At 41.0% G+C, this 21,444-nt stretch overlaps 2 protein-coding genes across 2 annotated transcripts in view; one reads left to right on the forward strand and one right to left on the reverse strand.

Annotated features, from left to right (window-relative positions):
- The first annotated feature begins 3,986 nt into the window (after window positions 1-3,986).
- Window positions 3,987-21,444, forward strand: part of pms2 (PMS1 homolog 2, mismatch repair system component) — a 36,182-nt gene continuing 18,724 nt past the window's right edge. Inside the window, exons 1-3 of the mRNA XM_028814203.2 lie at window positions 3,987-4,167; window positions 6,755-6,841; window positions 6,958-7,060. Coding sequence (XP_028670036.2) covers window positions 4,002-4,167; window positions 6,755-6,841; window positions 6,958-7,060 — 356 coding nt within the window. The 5' untranslated portion in view covers window positions 3,987-4,001. The remainder of the gene's footprint in view (window positions 4,168-6,754; window positions 6,842-6,957; window positions 7,061-21,444) is intronic.
- LOC114661087 (parvalbumin, thymic CPV3-like) overlaps window positions 18,972-21,444 on the reverse strand; it is a 171,767-nt gene continuing 169,294 nt past the window's right edge. The window contains exon 6 of the transcript XR_007936221.1: window positions 18,972-18,983. The gene's annotated coding sequence lies outside the window, so the exon portion shown is untranslated. The remainder of the gene's footprint in view (window positions 18,984-21,444) is intronic.

Here is a 21,444-nt window from a genome sequence, read left to right on the forward strand (position 1 = left end):
TCATAAATTCCTACAGTAGTACAGACCATGAATGTAATACTTTGAGTAGCCTAGCAATAGTCAACCCACAATGCAATGCGTTGTTGTGTGTCTGGAAGTGGTGGTACTGTAGTAGTCTATAATACTGTGATTTTACTTTTTTTTTTGTGATGGTACCTCAGCCGTGACAGCTGATTGTGGCAGCAAATTCATCTTAAATGTTTCCATAATCAATTGTGTGCCAGGTCTTAGTTATATTCCAGTTTCATCAGGTGAGTGTGAACGTGGGTTTTTGCAAATGAATCTGTTACTCCAATGAGAGCCTTATTACTGACAAGCACCGCCTCCACACTTCTCTTCATACGATTGGTTGGCTCCCGACTCACATGCAGATTCATGGCTGTTATGAGGACGACGATCAGCCATTGACACTCACAGCAAAGAACGAATTAGGAAGATTGTATTTGATGAAAGCGTGCAAAAAGTTTGGAATTTTCTTTAATACTCGGAGAAAAGCCAAGCAAAATAACAACTTTTATTGGCTAAATAAAAAAATTACAATATGCAAGCTTTCGAGGCAACTCAGGCCCCTTCTTCATCTTGCCTGCATATTGTAATCTTTTTAGTTAAACAATAAAAGGTGTCATTTTGCTTGGCTTTTCTCTACATTCATAATGGCTAACACGGTACAACACCCTAGTACTACTTTAATACTCGGTTAATTTAAGCACTGATTGGTTTGCGGGACTGCGTAACTTTTTGTATAATGTAGTGCTCGTTATTATCCTATGGTTAATATTCTTCAGTTTTGGAAATTTTATGTTTGTAATTTTAACCTATTAAGCACAATATTAGGCAGTACAATGCGCCTATAGAGGTGGAGTAATGGTAGCGCTGCTGCCTTGCAGTAAGGAAACATTGGGTTTGCATCCTGGGTCTTCCATGCCTGAAATTTTCAAAGCTTTTTGAGTAGTGAGTCAAGCGCTATATAAATACAAAGAATCTTTATATATAATACGCTACTGTGGCTGTCAGTTTGTCTGTCCAGGATTTTAAATCACCTGTAGCTCACAAACCATTTGACCTATTGACCTGAAATTTGGTACACATATACTACATGACGTCTACTATCTGCGTTCAGGGTGATGATTGACCTCCAAGGTTATTCCTCTTTTTATTTTTATTTTATTTTATTGTAGAATCAACTCTCAGCAGTGGCCAGCAGGGTGGCCATGCAGCACATGTGTATGGGTGCCGTTCTCATCCCTACCACCTTCGCCGTCACTTCCTCTACCTCTTCATATCTTAAATCATTCTTGAGGCAGATTGAAGACTTAAGTGCCAGCTTAAGTGAAAAATTAAAGAAAACGTACTAAGTAATTGTAACACAAACACTGACTTAATCAGTTGTAACATGAAAAGATGACGACAGAAAGAAGAGAAGAAGTGGGCTGCTAGGGTGGAGAAGAAAAGATCTGCTCAGGAAGCAGCAAGCGCATCAACCTCTGAGCAAACAAATGATAAACGTACAGAGAAAGAGGAGGAGAACTGTGAATGCTCCAGTCAAGTGTATTCACTGCACGTTATCATGCAGTGCGCTATTACTGGTTATTATTATACTTGATGATTTGTCGGTGTTCAAATTTTAAACATAATGTTTTTTCACCAAATAAACAAAACATGTGGTACTAGGACTCCTGGCCTCTATATACCTTCACAATAAGTCAAACTTGATCCAAATTCAACGTATGCATGCTGCCACCTTTTTGCATGCAAAAAAAGCCACCGCTAATCCCAAATGTGGCGCTTTAAAACGAATTAGCGGTCCCTCAGTGTGCAGTAGACGTTGGACTCATGTGTGTTAGTCACTGTTATCACTTGGTATGGGTTTGTACACTGATAGCTTTGATAGCATTGATGGTTCTTTATTATTGTGTTAAATGTATTTTGTGATGTGCCTGGGTCATATATGACCAAAATATTTATTTTATTTCAAAAGGGAAACAAATGGTATCACTAATACTGTGAACTATTTTCTTTTTAGATAGATAGATAGATAGATAGATAGATAGATAGATAGATAGATAGATAGATAGATAGATAGATAGATAGATAGATAGATAGAGTGAAGGTGCTATCTAATAGATAGATAGATAGATAGATAGATAGATAGATAGATAGATAGATAGATAGATAGATAGATAGATAGATAGATAGATACTCTATTAATCCCAAGGGGAAATTCACATACTCCAGCAGCATACTGATACAAAAAATAATATTAAATCAAAGAGTAATAAAAATGTAGGTAAAAACAGACAATAACTTTGAATAATGTTAACGTTTACCCCCCCGGGTGGAATTGAAGAGTCACATAGTGTGGCGGAGGAACGATCTCCTCAGTCTGTCAGTGCAGCAGGACGGTGACAGCAGTCTGTCGCTGAAGCTGCTCCTCTGTCTGGAGATGATCCTGTTCAGTGGATTCTCCATGATTGACAGGAGTCTGCTCAGCGCCCGTCGCTCTGCCACAGATGTCAAACTGTCCAGCTCCGTGCCTACAACAGAGCCTGCCTTCCTCACCAGTTTGTCCAGGCGTGAGGCGTCCTTCTTCTTAATGCTGTCTCCCCAGCACACCACCGCGTAGAAGAGGGCGCTCGCCACAACCGTCTGATAGAACATCTGCAGCAATCTTATTGCAGATTTTGAAGGACGCCAGTCTTCTAAGGAAGACTTTTTATGCACTTTGAGATGTGTCTAGGTCAGATATGAACAAAATGTTTATTTTTTTATTTCAAAAGTGGAAGAAAAGTATTGCTACTACCTCACATTCTGTTCAGTTTTAGCCTTGTTATTGTTTTTTATGCACTTTTTGATATGCCTGTGTCAGGGAAACAATTAATAAACAGTACTTGTTTTTCAATACATTAATTTGTGTTGGTTTAAAATTTAATTCTACATGCTGCTTTCCGGCAGCTGTAAACGTCTGGCCCTGCCAAATTTCTTGGTTTGAAAAAATTTTGCCCAACTGAATTTGTAGTTGAATAGCGCTGCCCTATATTTTACTATTGTTGATTTGACTGCATTTCCCAGAAAGCAACATGCCGGGCTTGCTTTTCTTGCGCAGGCGCACTTGGAGACAGACTCCTGTTGGCGGAAAATTTTGCAAACAGATCTTTTCAAACGGGGCAGGCACAACGTTCTTCATGTTGACGTTGTATCTGCCGGTGCCGCGAAGCCGATTCGACGTGCCACTGTAGGAGAAGTTGCACATGTGTTAGCTCCGATGGAGGCGGACACGTGAGTTTTGTATTTATATTCCACTTAACTGTCAGCACGTCGCCGCTTCATCCACTTCAGATTCGCGAGGATGTGGAGTTAATCAGCGCCCCGCTGAATGCGTCAACCCTGCACTGTAGAAAGGAGTTTTCCAGTTCATGAAATGAAACGATTTCTTAGGTTGTGCTCAGCAATGCTTCAAAAAAATAGCGCCATGAACAGAAAGGTGTTACATTTAACTGGAGGGGCCTACTATCTGTCACATATCACTGTAGTGCTAGCCCGATATATTGTGATGACATTACAGTACTGCAGTGTAGAAGCAAGAAATTGTAACATTGGGGAGTTTGTGATCCTCCTTGAAATTTTGAAAGACGCCCGGTTATGTGACGATCGAACTAAAGGCAAAATCGCAGGACAGGTGAGCCTATCCTAGCAATTACAGGAGCCATGTCTGGAAAATCGATGGATGGATGAAGAATTGTCAGTTGATGGTTTAGCAGGTGGTATCACTTGGTCTCAGTTGTTGCACCCTGATTTTATTTCTAGTTGTTTTTTTTCTCTCTGTTTTCCGATGGTTTCCCTGAATTAAACCAAAGATATGCTTTTAGTTGGATTGGTTGACCCAATGTGGATCCGGTTTAGGATTTATTCCTGTTTACCAGCTAGTGCTGTTGTGAGTCCACACACCAGCTTCCTCCATCCCTAAATATGTGAAATATGTTTTAGAAAATGAGCAGTGATTTATGTTTGAATATCCTTTTTCCAGGGTGGTGGGCCCAGCCCAGGTCATCAAACCCATTGACCGTCAATCAGTGCATCAGATCTGCTCTGGACAGGTGGTCCTGAGCTTGGCTACAGCTGTCAAAGAACTGGTGGAGAACAGCATTGATGCTGGAGCTACAAATATTGGTTTGTATGTTTTTTCTGATTTTCCTCCCTGCTTATTGTAGTTATCTGTGTCCTGGCTGGGGAACGATGGGAATTTGAAAATTCTGAATCGGGAATTGTCAGCTGTTAGCTTGTGGCTGTGTTTACTTTTTTTTTTTGAAATTGCCAAAAAAATTAACTTTTCGCTTTGATAACTGGGATTAATCTTTCACTTTTTCTTGAGAAATGAACTGGTAGTGTTGCATCTTAGCATAACTTATGATGTAGGAAGTATGTGACTGTTGTTTTTATCCATGGCTTGTATTTATTTTCCTTTTTTTGTTGTTTTTGAAGTACTCATCACATTATTCATGTATTTTCTGTTTTTACTGGAGGTGGTTGGGAGCATGCACTGTTTACAGGATTCAAACTGGCGCAGATCCCTAGCCTCAGGACCACCACTCCATCCATTATTTTTATTGTTATGTTTATTTATTGTTTAGTACTTATATAGTGTAACTTTAGTACTAGGGCATTGTAACATGTTCACTTTTATGGATGTAGTGAGAAGTCAAGCAAAATGACACCTTTTATTGGCTAACTAAATAGATTACAATATGCAAGCTTTTGAGGCCTCTTCTTCTTGCCTGGACAAACTGGTGAGGGAGGCAGGCTGTATTGTAGGCATGGAGCTGGACAGTTTGACATCTGTGGCAGAGTGACGGGCACTGAGCAGACTCCTGTCAATCATGGAGAATCCACTGCATCCACGGAACAGGATCATCTCCAGACAGAGGAGCAGCTTCAGCCACAGACTGCTGTCACCGTCCTGCTCCACTGACAGACTGAGGAGATCGTTCCTCCACCACACTATGTGACTCTTCAAATCCACCCGGGGGGGTAAACGTTAACATTATACTGTAGCGGGGCTACATAGTAGTAATAGTGTTGTCAGTGTTAGTACCATGTGCGTCTTGTTTCCATCGTCCTGTTTGCTGTTTGTGTGTCAGTGAATGTCGTCCCTGTAAAGGGGGACGGATAATGTGAGGAGACCGCAACCTCAATCCTGGAAAACACCTGTTTGCTATTAATCAATTACATCCATCACAGGGCTATTTAAGCAATCAGGAGGGAACAGAAAAGGAGGAAGGAGAGGAGAGAAGGAGTCTTCATTTTCACGACCACAGCCATCTGTACCTGCTGTATTCCACATTGTGCATTTTCCTCCGGTTTGTTTTTCAATTTGCCGGACTTACTTCAATACCCTCATCACGAGAGACCCCGGGGTCAGACTTCATCATCCGCCACGCGCCGAGGATTCACGGTGAGGCTACTCCATTTTGTTCCGGGAAATACAAACACTCCACGTATCGGTTAACCAGTCAGCTGCATTTCAGGACAATTATATATTCAGACTCAAGTTCACGACCATACAGTTCCGTATCTCATTCAGTTTTTGTTATTTGTGTTGTTTGTTATATGTTACAAGGGCAAGGGAGGGTTTATTGTGTGTGTGTATATATACCGTATATATGGTGTTGTTGCTTTGGTGGAGGGATATATATATATATATATATATATATATATATATATATTGTGCTTTTTTTTTTTTCTTTTTTTTGCTCATTTAATATAATTTATTACCTATTTTTACATATCATCTGTTTTTTGCGTGCTTGATTAAACCGTCGATTGTGGGGAAAATTTTCATTTGTTAGAGGTACGGCTTGTTATTTAGATTCGGCTCAGTAATTTATCCAGGCCACAGGTCTTGGAGGTGTAGTTGCCGGCTGGGTCAGGGGTCGGCCGTTACAATACAAAGATATTGTCTGTCAGTATACCTGCATTGTTATCACTGTTTAATTTAATATTTTATTTATCAGTATGCTGCTGCTGGAGTATGTAAATTTCCCCTTGGGATTAATAAAGTATCTATCTATCAATCTATCTAATAAAAGGTGTCATTTTACTTGATTTCTCACTATATCGTATCTTTAAATGTTTCTCCATTCCTTGAATTTGTGGATCCAACAACAAGTGGTGGTGACACCCTGATGTCACTACTGCTGAGACCTCCCGCCCGCCCTCAGTGTTTATAGTGAGTTGAGAGACACGGTCTCAGCAGTGGCCCGTTTGAGTTTGTTGGAATATCTGTGACGATTGCTCTTCTTTGTTTTCCTGTTTCTGACTTTCGTGTCTGTCTTTGGGTTTTGTTTGTTGGATTTTTCGGCACATCCTTTTCAGCCTGTATTTTTTTTTTTTTTTTTACCTTTTTTGATACTTTCATTGATTTATTTTTTCCATAATAACTGTTGTAAAGATGCAAGTTGTGGCTTGTGTTATCTAGCCAGGTGCTTTACGGTTCCTCTCGCCTAAAAAGGAATTTTTGTATAGTTTAGGAAAGGCCAGGGTCCCATTTTAGACCTGTGCAGGATGAAGCCTGCTTGTGGAGTTTGGGCCTCCAGTGAGACAATATCTGGACAGGCTAATGAAAGTCCTTGCCAGCTTTGTGGGGCCTTTACGAGACCTCACACTTCTTTTTGCCTTGTTTGTAATTCAAGAATATGATTGATCAAGATTCCAAATGGCTTATCAAAGGTGGACATCATTTCATTTTCTTTTTTTTCAGAAATTAAACTGAAAGACTATGGTGTTGAACTTATTGAGGTCTCAGACAATGGAAGTGGTGTGCATGAGGATAATTTTGAAGGCTTAAGTGAGTAAATTCTTGAAGAGATCACAATCAGCAGTTCTTAACTGCAGATATTAATATGATAAATATTTCAGGATCCTTTATAACTTTTTCTTTAATTCTTGTTTTATCTTCCTTAGCTCTGAAGCATCACACGTCTAAGCTGCAGGAGTTTTCTGACCTTATTCACGTTGAGACGTTTGGGTTTAGAGGAGAGGCACTCAGCTCACTTTGTGCATTGAGGTACTGGTCTTTTCTTGTCAACTAGCCTAGAGGCTTTGGATTTAAACAAATACTTCACCCAAAAATGATTTCATTTTTTTTACTTACCTTATGTATTTTGTAGTGGTGGCCGAGAAAATCTGCTACTCTCATGTTTTAATACAGAATGAGAGAGAAACATTTTATAAAATAGTGAACTGTTATTGGGCGGCACGGTGGCGCAGTGGGTAGCGCTGCTGCCTCGCAGTTGGGAGACCTGGGGACCTGGGTTCGCTTCCCGGGTCCTCCCTGCGTGGAGTTTGCATGTTCTCCCCGTGTCTGCGTGGGTTTCCTCCCACAGTCCAAAGACATGCAGGTTAGGTGGATTGGCGATTCTAAATTGGCCCTAGTGTGTGCTTGGTGTGTGGGTGTGTTTGTGTGTGTCCTGCGGTGGGTTGGCACCCTGCCCGGGATTGGTTCCTGCCTTGTGCCCTGTGTTGGCTGGGATTGGCTCCAGCAGACCCCCGTGACCCTGTGTTCGCATTCAGCGGGTTAGATGATGGATGGATGAACTGTTATATTGACCAGTCCTGTCCAACGGCATACAGTGTGAAAGAAAAAAAATATTCTCATGTAAGTCGTGTTGCATAATCGACACGTCTGGTATTCAGGTGCATTCTCAGAAAATGCAAAATACATGCTTTTTTTTGCTGAAATACTATGAATACTTTCAGAAAACTCTGTGCAAAAGATCGACACGAAAGCTACAGGCTGGAGCTTTGAAGTCATTTTCCGGTTTAAAATGCACACCAGAGGGTTCAAAGTATATTATAAATAAATTATGCATAAAAAATTATGCACAAAATCCATTTTTCACCCTGTCTATTAGGTGGTGTGCTTGGCTCAGTTTTGGGCCATTTCCTAACTCGGTATCATACTATCTACATTCCTCTTTCTCAGTTCCTCCAGCCTCAATTCCTCCTGCCAGCTGAACCCTCACCTTGACTTGCCTTCCTTATTCAAGTTAACAGGAGGTCAGTCAAGAAGGAACATTTAAGTCCCTGGCAGGGGTCATTTCCAGAGCTAGGAACACCGCCTGCAAGCCCCAGAGCCACCCTACTAGAGCTGTGTCAATTAAGTCATCTTGCAGCCCAAGCCCAGATATTCTTAAAGAGCCATTCTCATGTAGCCTGGCTGCCATAATAGACATGTGTACAGTGACAGAACTCTGTGCTGGAGGTCTTTACTCAGTCAGATAGAAGCCTGCCATGGTCTTCTCCGTAGCTCTGTGTCCTTGGAGTAATTACTTCTGAGTCTCTCTTTAGAAATGCATCCTGCCACTCCCTAGTAGGTTTCTAACTAATCTCCTGACACAGCTCTATAGTGTTTACCTTCTTATGTAGTAAAATGAAGTTGTGTATTTTAATAATACACCCTTGTTTGTCTTGGCGGCAGAGAGTGGCATGTTTGTTGAAAATGAAAGTAAGAATTTCATTGTGCTCTGTACACCTGACAATACTACTATAGTGTCATGATTTTTAGTCACATTAAAGTGTCTTGTATGTCTGTAGTACTAGAGTGTTGTACCGTGTAAGCCATTATGAATGTAGTGAGAAGCAAGACTTGCATAGATGGTCATGTGACGATGCGGGTTCTCTCCATGCTCCCAACGTTCTTATGGGAGCCCTGAACCCAACACCATCGGTAATGTCACTGAGATGAGCTGACATATGAGGACAAATCTCAAATGAAGCCAGGGGATATTTCCAAAAAGTGCATAAGTGCTTTTATTAAAACCAACAAAACGAGTCAATAGTGTCCAAAGTGCAGTGCATCAGGTTCGATAAATAAATCCATCAAAACAAGAGTCCAGTGGGGATAAAAATCAAATAAATAAATCCTTTAAAATATGAGGTTAAAAAATGCAGTAGTTAAAATGCAGTCTCACTCTCACTTTACTCTCTGGCCCACCTCCGTCTCTCTTTCTCCCCGGCTCACCCTACAGCCACGAGCTCCTTCAACCAACCTCCGTCTTGGCCTCCTTACGGACGTCACTGCCAGACCGTCCGAGGTCGTCTCTCCTCACTTCATTTGCGCTCCAGCAGTTGCTCCTCAGATCCCTCAGGAGGACACCTGCCTTACTCACCCCACTCACTCGAACCCCCAGAGCGCCACCGACTAACACACCTTTGCGGGGCCCCAGCTCGTTCGGCTTCCTCTTTTCAGGTGGCCAGATCCTCTAGCTAAGACTGCGCTTTCCTGTCCATTAACCTCCTTTTTCTTCACCTCGATCTATCTCTACATCCTTCCATTTATATCTCCCCTTTCTCTGGTGTCGACCCGTATATATACACCCCTGCATGCCTCCGTGTGCGCAGCGCCTTAATCACACACCGCAGGAAGCCAATGAGGCAATCGAGAGCGATCGCACCCACACGTGCAGGTGTGACTCGCTCCAGCTATCTCATTAACTCCCCGCGGTCGTGCAATTGCGTCCACGGAGAACGACACGGCTATACGGATTTAAAACCTGGCCCTTTTTTTTTTTTTGAAGCCACGTTCCCACTATACCACAGGTCAACCCTTCATCTCACTCTAGCCGGAAGAATTAACGTTGTTAAGATGAATATACTTCCCAAGCTTCTCTTTATTTCAAAACATTGCAATATACATCAATAAATCATTTTTTAAGCAATTAGATTCAACCATAACCTCATTTATTTGGAACTTAAAAAATCCACGTATTCAAAGAGCGACCCTACAAAGACCTGAGGCAGAAGGTGGCATGGCTCTACCTAACTTTCAGTTTTATTACTGGGCAGCAAACACACAAGCTATTAAAACCTGGACACAAATACAGTGGTGTGAAAAACTATTTGCCCCCTTCCTGATTTCTTATTCTTTTGCATGTTTGTCACACAAAATGTTTCTGATCATCAAACACATTTAACCATTAGTCAAATATAACACAAGTAAACACAAAATGCAGTTTTTAAATGATGGTTTTTATTATTTAGGGAGAAAAAAAATCCAAACCTACATGGCCCTGTGTGAAAAAGTAATTGCCCCCTTGTTAAAAAATAACCTAACTGTGGTGTATCACACCTGAGTTCAATTTCCGTAGCCACCCCCAGGCCTGATTACTGCCACACCTGTTTCAATCAAGAAATCACTTAAATAGGAGCTGCCTGACACAGAGAAGTAGACCAAAAGCACCTCAAAAGCTAGACATCATGCCAAGATCCAAAGAAATTCAGGAACAAATGAGAACAGAAGTAATTGAGATCTATCAGTCTGGTAAAGGTTATAAAGCCATTTCTAAAGCTTTGGGACTCCAGCGAACCACAGTGAGAGCCATTATCCACAAATGGCAAAAACATGGAACAGTGGTGAACCTTCCCAGGAGTGGCCGGCCAACCAAAATTACCCCAAGAGCGCAGAGACGACTCATCCAAGAGGTCGCAAAAGACCCCAGGACAACGTCTAAAGAACTGCAGGCCTCACTTGCCTCAATTAAGGTCAGTGTTCACGACTCCACCATAAGAAAGAGATTGGGCAAAAACGGCCTGCATGGCAGATTTCCAAGACGCAAACCACTGTTAAGCAAAAAGAACATTAGGGCTCGTCTCAATTTTGCTAAGAAACATCTCAATGATTGCCAAGACTTTTGGGAAAATACCTTGTGGACTGATGAGTCAAAAGTTGAACTTTTTGGAAGGAAAATGTCCCGTTACATCTGGCGTAAAAGGAACACAGCATTTCAGAAAAGAACATCATACCAACAGTAAAATATGGTGGTGGTAGTGTGATGGTCTGGGGTTGTTTTGCTGCTTCAGGACCTGGAAGGCTTGCTGTGATAGATGGAACCATGAATTCTACTGTCTACCAAAAAATCCTGAAGGAGAATGTCCGGCCATCTGTTCGTCAACTCAAGCTGAAGCGATCTTGGGTGCTGCAACAGGACAATGACCCAAAACACACCAGCAAATCCACCTCTGAATGGCTGAAGAAAAACAAAATGAAGACTTTGGAGTGGCCTAGTCAAAGTCCTGACCTGAATCCAATTGAGATGCTATGGCATGACCTTAAAAAGGCGGTTCATGCTAGAAAACCCTCAAATAAAGCTGAATTACAACAATTTTGCAAAGATGAGTGGACCAAAATTCCTCCAGAGCGCTGTAAAAGACTCATTGCAAGTTATCGCAAACGCTTGATTGCAGTTATTGCTGCTAAGGGTGGCCCAACCAGTTATTAGGTTCAGGGGGCAATTACTTTTTCACACAGGGCCATGTAGGTTTGGATTTTTTTTTTCTCCCTAAATAATAAAAACCACCATTTACAAACTGCATTTTGTGTTTACTTGTGTTATATTTGTGTGACAAACATGCAAAAGAATAAGAAATCAGGAAGGGGGCAAATAGTTTTTCACACCACTGTAGATGAACATACACAGGCTTGGTCCGCAATAGAAATAAAATCCTGCAGCACTTCTTTATATTCCCTGCTTTGTGCCCCTATAAATGCAAGTTATCGCCGATATAGTAATAACCCAATTGTGCTTCACTCAAGCTTTTTAAGATGGAGAATCTGTTATCTGTGGCACATCTGCATGAGAACCACCTTTTTCAACCCTCGCAAACATATGCAGTTTTTAATATCTGGAAAACATTTGGGATTAAATTACTTAGAGATCTTTATACAGACAACATCTTTGCATCCTATGAACAATTAGATTCCAAATGTAACTTTCTAGCAACACATTTCTTTCACTATCTTCAAATTAGAAACTTTGTTAAACAGAACCTGTATCTCCCACCTTCCTCTATGCTGGAAAAAATATTGCTGAGTTTCGAGGACTTTTCTGCAATATATAAAATTATTTTATAGTCCCTCCCTTTCAAAGATCCAAGAGGACAATGGGAAAAGGATCGCTCACTCAACTTATCAGAAAAGGAGTGGAAAGTAGTAATGCAAAGAATTCACTTGAGCTCCATATGCGCAGATCATACAATTATTCTACTCAAAATTATATATTCAGCACATCTGTCTTGTTTATAACTGTCCAAAATGTTTCCAGGGCAAGATCCAACCTGCGAACGCTGCAATCAAGTTCCAGCCTCACTGGGTCACATGTTTTGGGCCTGCGCCAAATTAACATCATTCTGGACAAAAAGTTTTAAGTGCCTTTCAGACAGCCTTGGGGTCCCAATCCCTCTTAACCCATTAACAGCTGTGTTTGGTGTTCTTCCAGATGGGCTTAAAGTGGAGAAGGACAAACAAACTGTGATTGACTTTACTACATTATTGGCACGCAGATTTATTGTGCTAAACTGGAAGAATCCTAACTCTCCTCTTATAAGTCAGTGGGTAACTGATGTTTGAAATTGAAAAAAATCAAATTCTCACTTAGAGGATCTGTGCAGAACTTTTTCCAAACCTGGCAGGATCTAATCAATAATATTTTAGAACTAGTCATTTAGCCTGTTACAATAACGGGCGCTAGAACAGTAGTGCATAAACATTAGTAGGAACAGTCTGTATTAAATGGCAAGGGACTTTGACCTCATTCTATTTGTTGGTCGTATTTTTCTTTCTTTCAGCCTTTCTTTTGTTGATGTTTACTTGCTGAGCGGACCGTTCTTCGTGGGCTGTGACAGTAATACTGTCTTGTACGTCTGCTGGCTTGTACGTCTGTAATATACCTTTAATTTTCTCTGGTGGTAATACAGGCGTGCGCGTCCGTAATATGCCTTTAATCTCCTCTGATAATAATACTGGCTTGTAAGTGGCTGTAATATGCATCACTGTATTGTGTACCTTTAATTTCCTCTCGCAGTAATACTGGTTTGTATTTCCGTAAAACGCCTCTAACTTTCTCTGACAGTAATATCACGCATCGCACCGTGCCCCGCGCACGCGCACTTCACCAGAAGACACACACACACGGACACCTGGACTCACACAGGGATTTTATTAAAGAGGATAAGCTCTTAAAGCATCGAGGATGTAGATTCTCTTCCCATTTCATTTTCTTCACCATTTATCTTTTTCTGCCTATTAATCTCATCAATTTATTTATTTTTACTAGCTTTAAGTTTTACTCCATTGGCCATGCTCTCTTTCTCAGGGGTGGGGTTGATTTGTTTTCAATCCTATTGTTTGTAAAAATTGATCTATTTATATGGAATGATGACAATAAAATCAACAAAATTTAACAAAAAAAAAAAAAAATGAATGTAGTGAGAAGTCGAGTAAAATGACCCCTTTTATTGGCTCACTAAAAAGATTACAATATGCAAGCTTTTGAGGCAACACAGGCCTCTTCTTCAGGCAAAGATGTAATGTTAAAAAATTTTGGGCTTTTGGAATATTGTTTTTTAAATATAATATTTTTTTTTCAATTTATTGTTTATGGTATCTCCCACGGTGGCGCAGTGGGTAGCGCTGCTGCCTCGCAGTAAGGAGACCCGGGTTCGCTTCCCGGGTCCTCCCTGCGTGGAGTTTGCATGTTACCCTGTGGTGGGCTGGTGCCCTGCCCGGGGTTTGTTTCCTGCCTTGCTCCCTGTGTTGGCTGGGATTGGCTCCAGCAGACCCCATGACCCTGTAGTTAGGATATAGTGGGTTGGATAATGGATGGATGTTTATTGTCTTTTAGTTGCTTTTTTAAAGACGCTGCTCTGATAGAGTTGTATTTTCTGTCCATGTTCAATTCCTGTCACTGTTTGTTATGTATGTGTCAATTGATGACCTATCTGGCACCATGCTATATAAAATGCCATTTAAAATTAACTATCTGTGTGTGGACTTTGGAACAAAAAACAACCCAGAGACTCCCTAGCAGTTTTACTTTATTTGTGAACTTGCAGAGGTGTCGGCTAACTCTTAAGAATTACCAAGGGCAGAGGATGTGGACCCACCTGTGCTTGCTGCCCCACTGGCTTTCTTAGCCATAGCGCTGGCATATGAGTCCTGTTAATCTTTATCTCGAGAAAATACCTCCAGATAGACAATGTTTGTAGTGAAAACTTCAAGCCTTGCCCGCCTTTGCTGAGGTATTTCATTTGCAAATTGTTGAGTCACAGCGATGTGCTTCCTTTTGACGTTGTGCCTCTTCATCTGTGTATTTAGCACAACATCCTTGTTGCATGGCGGTGTTTGCTGCACACATGTCTTTCATAATGAGGGGCGTGCAAGATCCAAAAAAAAAAAAAAAGTAAAATTGCATGCATGCGCGCACCATCTAGTGGCTGTGGTTGAGCGTATGCAGAGCAGAATGCTCCATACTCGCACACACAGGTCTTTCGTTTATATATGTTTAACTAGGGGGCTTTGCTCCCAACCACCGGGCCTGCACTACACGCTAGCCTGTTTGCAGTTCTGTTGCTCGCGTATAGGGAAGCGGATGTACAATTTAAACAGATTTTTATTTTCATGGGAATTGTTACATAAGCGTAATAGAACTATTTTAGATTCGACACTATCGCATTGAATTTTGATTCTGTGTTTGGATTTTCATCGTGACAATGCAACATATAACTGCCCGTGATTGAATTTCGTTTCTTTCTCTCTAATAAATAAAACGACTTTTTCAAATGTTTGGCTCTGAGATATGTTAAATGTCTTTGCAGAAGCTATTCTAACTGGAAACTGTTAACGTTTTAATATGAATGGCATATCAAGATCTCCTATGTTGTCTGTTATCTGCGGAAGATGGTACTACATTACCTTTCTTTGGATACATCCTTCTTTCAACAGTAATTCAGCCGGTGGAAGACTGGATGGTGTTAGCGGTTGTAGATATTCTACGGGATATTGTAAGTTGATGTTTTCATCTTCCACACGATCACCCTCAACTGTTTGAGCATAATAATAATAATAATTCGTTACATTTATATAGTGCAGTCTATTGATACGCATTTAACCAATTTGCCATGTAGCTGATCGAGATTTTTTGTGTTCATTCATTTGACACCATTGTTTCTCGGTGCTAGGATTACCCGTGTACTCATTTTTTCTGTTGATAACCCTTCGGGATGAAATTCTTCAGTAAGATTTGTACATAACAAGTCATCTTTTATTGGGAATTTAAAGTGAGGAAAACTTAAAAATTTATAAGAGCTGAGAGAGCAGGAACTGTGTCTGACAAAAGCATTCACTTGAATGAGAGGTGAGAGGACCGTGTGCGTGGTTGAATATGGTTGAAAGGAGGGCGGGACTTGAAAAAATGTCTTGAATAAAATCTGGTTTCGGGATTTTTTTTATATAATACAGAGATTATTACGTCCTGCGGAGTCAGATCATCTTTCTTAAAGAACAGAACCAATATGAAGGCATTCAGTATAACCGCTTTATTGGAGAAAGGCATGAAGGAGCCATGACATGTTGATAAGCATTGATTAATCAAAGACACTTTATTTTATGACATTACTTAAGCAGGATATAAGAAAATGCACCAAATAACACCAGATAAACATTATTTTGTATGGTAATTAATTCTTGTGGTTTGTAGTGATGGCTGAATAAAATGTTTTTTTTTTCACTACTAATGTCATTTTTGGGTAGAGTTTTCTTTACCTTTTCTAAAATACCTGCAGCAGAAACATTACTCAGTAACAGTCCAGTAAAATGAGGAACCGTCTTCTTTATATCCTAGCCTAGATTTCACCTAATGTACTACACTCTTCTTAGCAGACATCTATGCAAGCACTCTTAACAATGAGAAATCCTATAAAACACTGCATACTTAATGTAGCTCTCTTGACATGACTTTAGTCAGCTTTAACCAATGACAGTAAGGTGTACCAAACTTGCAATAAGAAAAAAAACATCTTTTCTCTGACATGTTTTTCTTCTGGTCTGTGAGGACGACTTACTTAATGTCATGAGGATTGTTGGGGGGCAAGCAGATCAAAATATGGGGTGGGTAGAGTGGTGATAGGTAAAAGCAAATCCTCGGAGTGCTCAGTGCCTCAGGAACTACATGACAATGAGACTTATGAGCCCATGCTGCCAGACTGACAAGTTTGAGTGTGGTCAGGATTACTTGATCCCTTGGAACTCAAGAACTGTTTCTTTGGAAAACATTCAAGGACAGAATAATCACCCTGTGAATTAGGATCGCAAGCCTCTTGAGGAGGTTCTGGAAGGATGGCGTTCACCTGTGAATGAGCAGGCCTCACGATTTTTGTGAAAGTATTGAAGTAGTTATGCATTTGCTCAGTCATGAAATAAATATCCATTTGCTTGGCAGTGAGTGGCTCTGAAGCTGATTGTCACACCATCCTGACCCAGTAAAGTTTCATAAGGAGAAAGTCCTAATTTTCTTTTTGGGGTACTCTTTGTGGCCATTAAAGGGTCTCGGAACAGCTTCTAGCCACTTTACACCTGTCTCTGCACACAGTTTTCCATGTTCATTCTTGATGATTCCATTTTTGCATTTCACTAGTCCAGCAGAATGCATCTGTAATGCAGAATTTGCTTAGTTTGAAGTTCCTTAGGCAAGTCCTTAATAACATCTCTCTATTATAAAAAAAAAATCTTGGAAGGAGACGAGACATGATTTTCTCAGAGACACCTTAACATCCCGTGAGACAAAATGACAGCGGATGTATAGGCTTTTAAATGTTCAAAGCAATGCGGGTGGCAGAGAATTGAAGTGGCTGGCGTGCAGAATGCCTATGGGTTTTTGAGTGGGTCGAGCGAAGTGAGCAGGGGGTCCCCTAGTTATTACAAAAGGAAATCCTCGGCCACTGGCCAGTATGAATGTTAATCCAAGCCATGGAGTTTTTTCCTTCAGAAAGAACTTTATAACCACTGCAGAGTCTGCCATTCTACATGCTCCCATCTCCACCCTGTTAGAAAACCTATCCACAAACACCAGCTCATACTTTAACCCTGTCTGTTTTTTCATTTCGATTAAAGCCATTTGGCACATGTACTAAAGGGTTCTGTGAAATGTGATTTGCTGCTGCTGCAGTCACAGGCGTATATTTTATTTACATTGTCTTGCAGACGCCCTGCACAATGGCCATAGTAGTGTTGAGCTAGGACTGGGAACCCTGGAGTTAACTGTATTATCGTAGTATTTCCCTCTACTTACCCTTTACCTGTTTTCCCTCAAATGTAAGTGTACTCGTCAAGTTCGTTATCGGGTTGGTCTACTGTTCACTTTAAGATGAACACACACATACATAGCTATACGCATACACACAGACCCTAATCACAACAGTGCTCCATGAATGGCACACACACTCTGAACTTTAAACCACACAAGTGCTTTAGGAATAACACAGCCCGTCACTCGGCACTTCAAGAGACTTATTTATTATCGACACGAACAACATACAATGTTTTAATGATATCTCAGACCTAAATATTACTTTTGGTCTACAAGAATACATTTAAAAATACAAAAACTCAGCACTCTTGACTATCGGCCATTTATCATCCAAGAATACCTTCTTTACGTACTGTTCCCTACTATTGAGTGGAGCTCTCACTCTCAGCCTAATAAACCTCGCAGCACAGAGGTACTGTAATGGCAAATCTCCGGCTGCACCAGGTGCTCACAGAAATCTAACTTATTGTTTCAATCACTCTACAATATAGACATTAAGACAAAGCATAGAAAGTTAAAAGCAGCATGGTATTTATTACAAGAATAATAATAATACCACTGGAACAAAGAATAATAGAAAATAGGTACTGATAGGAAAGTCTGAATATATATAGTCTTTAGAAAAAGCTTACGAAAAAAAGTAGAGATGACAAGGATGAATGTCCCAGGGCAGCATTTGATTTAGCAATTGACGTTCATGAAAATGCTGTTAACTGACAATCGGATGAAAACTGGTCATACGTGTCTTTGTTGTCTTCTCTGACGTCGCTCTTCCGTCGTCGCTGTTTCTCATCTTCATTGCTTTCAAATGAGGCATATTTATTATAAAGTTTCATGCCGTGATTTCACAACACATGAATGTTCCATGCACCTGATTGGCTGGCTGTCAATATGATGGATGAATTTTGCTCAAACTCTTTCATCTATCTTTTCCCAGATAATAAAGTTTTTTGATACTGTCTCATATCCTCCTTTCCCAGGCTGTAAACCAAATTGTTGTCCCAGATGTCCATTCATAAAGTAATCAATAGCCTGAGGCATGGCTCAATCTTCCTTTCCCAGGCTGTAATACCAGTTTAGCACTATGCTGTGAACAACTGTTATAAAACTGAGGTGTAAGGGAAGAGGATATGCCTTTTTATTATAATGCCTCCTACATTTGAATTAATCTTGTTGGGACTGAGCAAAATATAATAATAAAAATATAGAGAATAATTTGTAGATTTTATACACCGTAACACTAACCAAACCTGATTAATGAATGCAGCCATGTGTCTCTTTGAAACCTTTGAGAGGACCTGTGCTGTTAATGCTCAGCACTGAAGTAGTGACTATGGTGGCACCATGTGGCCATCAGGCGCAACCCACAGTCCGTTCACCTGGGCGTTGTGCGTAATTAGATTTCAAACAGCCCTGTTTTTCAGCATTTGACACAGCAGCCTGGAATGGTTGCAAATCATGGACAGTAGAGTCATCTGAAGGGCTAGAATGACAGGCCCATCCTGTGCTGAGGCTACTTGTTTCGCATAATAATTTCCTTTAGGCAGATCATTGGAGGCACCAGTGTGTGCTGCATTTTTAATGACCGCTAAACAGGAAGAAAGAAGTTAAAAGATTATTAACAAGGAGGATGTGCTTTATGTGGGATCCTAATGAATTTAGCGAAAACCCTAATTTTTCCCAAAGTGTATCAAGATCACAAATAACTTGAAATGCATAGTGAGAATCAAATATAGACATTGGCAGTTTGATCAGTACTCGGTATACAAGCTCGTGTAAGCACAAACAATTTTGCTGCTTCTACAGAAGTGAAAGGAATGAAATGAAATGGGGGTCCCTGGGTGTTAGCTTTCAGTAGAGGGGGTGTTGCATTTCTGTGAAGACCTGATAACCCTACAGTCCCCTGGGTTCTTCCACTAAAAGACTATTTACCCCTCTTTGGACATTCATCCCTACAATGATCAGCGTTACCACAAAGAAAACCTCCCATTATTACTACAAGGATTACTTTTGCTAGTATTTATCTGTAAAAGTTCCCTCCTTTTTGTGCCTTGTCATATTTAATCATTATTTCCCCTTCTATTGCCACATATTTGTCCAACCATGTTTCCTAGGATGTCCCCAAAATTTTTCCCGGGCTTTTATTTTTTTTATCCTCAATTTGAAAATAAAAATGATCAGCCATTTTCTTTATTTTATGTTCACTGGCACTTGGCCAATCATACACATGATATTTTATCAGATGTGTAACTTTTGGAAGTAGCCAATTTAAATAAACTTGAATAAAAAGTGTCTAATTTTTCTTTACCTTCAAGTCAGTATGTTTCTAAGGATTCTCCTTACATCTGTCCCAAAATTAAAAAAATGGATTCATCCTTTTTTGTTCTTATTGCTGGCCAGTTACACTTTGGTAGATAAGCAGCTACTTTAGCAGTTTCCCTTTTTTCCCCCCACTTCTCTAATGTAAACCTATACCTAATAGGATCTTGTTGAGGGTGGTGGGCTTCGTACTGTGGTTGATGCTCTGCCCTGGCAGGAGGGTCCTGACTAGTAGCAGTCTAATTTTCAATATTTTCCCAAGATGCCTTTCCTATCACAGCTGTCATTAATTGATCCGTATCTTCATTAATAGGGTCATAGCAAGCAATGATAATTTCAGTCTGAGAAATAAATACACGGGGGTTGTCTTTACTTTTTGGAAGCTGATTAGCCATTTCTCAATTCAGATAGATAGATAGATACTTTATTAATCCCAAGGAGAAATTCACACACTCCAGCAGCAGCATACTGATACAAAAAACAATATTAAATTAAAGAGTAATAAAAATGCAGGTAAAAAACAGACAATAACTTGAATAATGTTCAACGTTTACCCCCTCTGGTGGAATTGAAGAGTCGCATAGTTTGGGGGAGGAATGATCTTCTCAGTCTGTCAGTGGAGCAGGACAGTGACAGCAGTCTGTCACTGAAACTGCTCCTCTGTCTGGAGATGACACTATTTAGTGGATGTAGTGGATTCTCCATAATTGATAGGAGCCTGCTGAGCACCCGTCGCTCTGCCACAGAGGTCAAACTGTCCAGCTCCATGCCTACAATAGAGCCTGCTTTCCTCATCAGTTTGTCCAGGCATGAGGCGTCCTTCTTCTTAATGCTGCCTCCCCAGCACACCACCGCGTAGAAGAGGGCGCTCGCCACAACCGTCTGGTAGAACATCTGCAGCATCTTATTGCAGATGTTGAAGGACGTCAGCCTTCTAAGGAAGTATAGTCGGCTCTGTCCTCTCTTACACAGAGAATCAGTATTGGCAGTCCAGTCCAATTTATCATCCAGCTGCACTCCCAGGTATTTATAGGTCTGCACCCTCTGCACACAGTCACCTCTGACGATCATGAGGTCCATGAGGGGCCTGGGCCTCCTAAAATCCACCACCAGCTCCTTGGTTTTGCTGGTGTTCAGGTGTAGGTGGTTTGAGTTGCACCATTTAACAAAGTCCTTGATGAGGTTCCTATACTTCTCCTCCTGCCCACTCCTGATGCAGCCCACGATAGCAGTGTCGTCAGCGAACTTTTGCACATGGCAGGACTCCGAGTTGTATTGGAAGTCCGATGTATATAGGCTGAACAGGACCGGAGAAAGTACAGTCCCCTGCGGTGCTCCTGTGCTGCTGACCACAATGTCAGACCTGCAGTTCCAGAGACGCACATACTGAGGTCTGTTTGTAAGATAGTCCATGATCCATGCCACCAGGTATGAATCTACTCCCATCTCTGTCAGCTTGTCCCTAAGGAGCAGAGGTTGGATGGTGTTGAAGGCGCAATTCAGTAGGTTTCCATGGGTGGTGGACTACAGATGTCACAACTCTCCATTCTGCAGAAATCCTTAAGGAACTTTGGAAAACACTAAATATTTTACTAGTATCTGGAGTGTCCTAATCAAATGAAATAACCTCGGTTGATTCCTGAGAAGTCACCGTTCCCTTTTTCTGCTTTCTCACCTGTGACGTATTGGACCCCCTAATAACCTCATCTGACTGCTTTGTCTCTAATGATCATTGAGTGCCATTTCTAGTGTTAAATGCTGAGATCGGGTTGTGGTGTCTTTGAGTCCTTTACCATCTGGCTGGCACCTTTGGTGCCACCATGTAAGCAACTCGAGCTTACAACCCAATCAGACACCTCACAGTCTCCTGAAGCACCCTTGCTCAACCCCACCACAATGCTCCCGTTGCTCCCTAAGTTGGAAGTTTTTCCACCCTGTTGGAATCTGTTGGATTGTCTGCAGTTGAACCTGCTTCAGATATGAGATCTGA

The sequence above is a fragment of the Erpetoichthys calabaricus genome, chromosome 11 (assembly GCF_900747795.2).
Source record: "Erpetoichthys calabaricus chromosome 11, fErpCal1.3, whole genome shotgun sequence".
NCBI classification, from domain to species: Eukaryota; Metazoa; Chordata; class Cladistia; order Polypteriformes; family Polypteridae; genus Erpetoichthys; species Erpetoichthys calabaricus.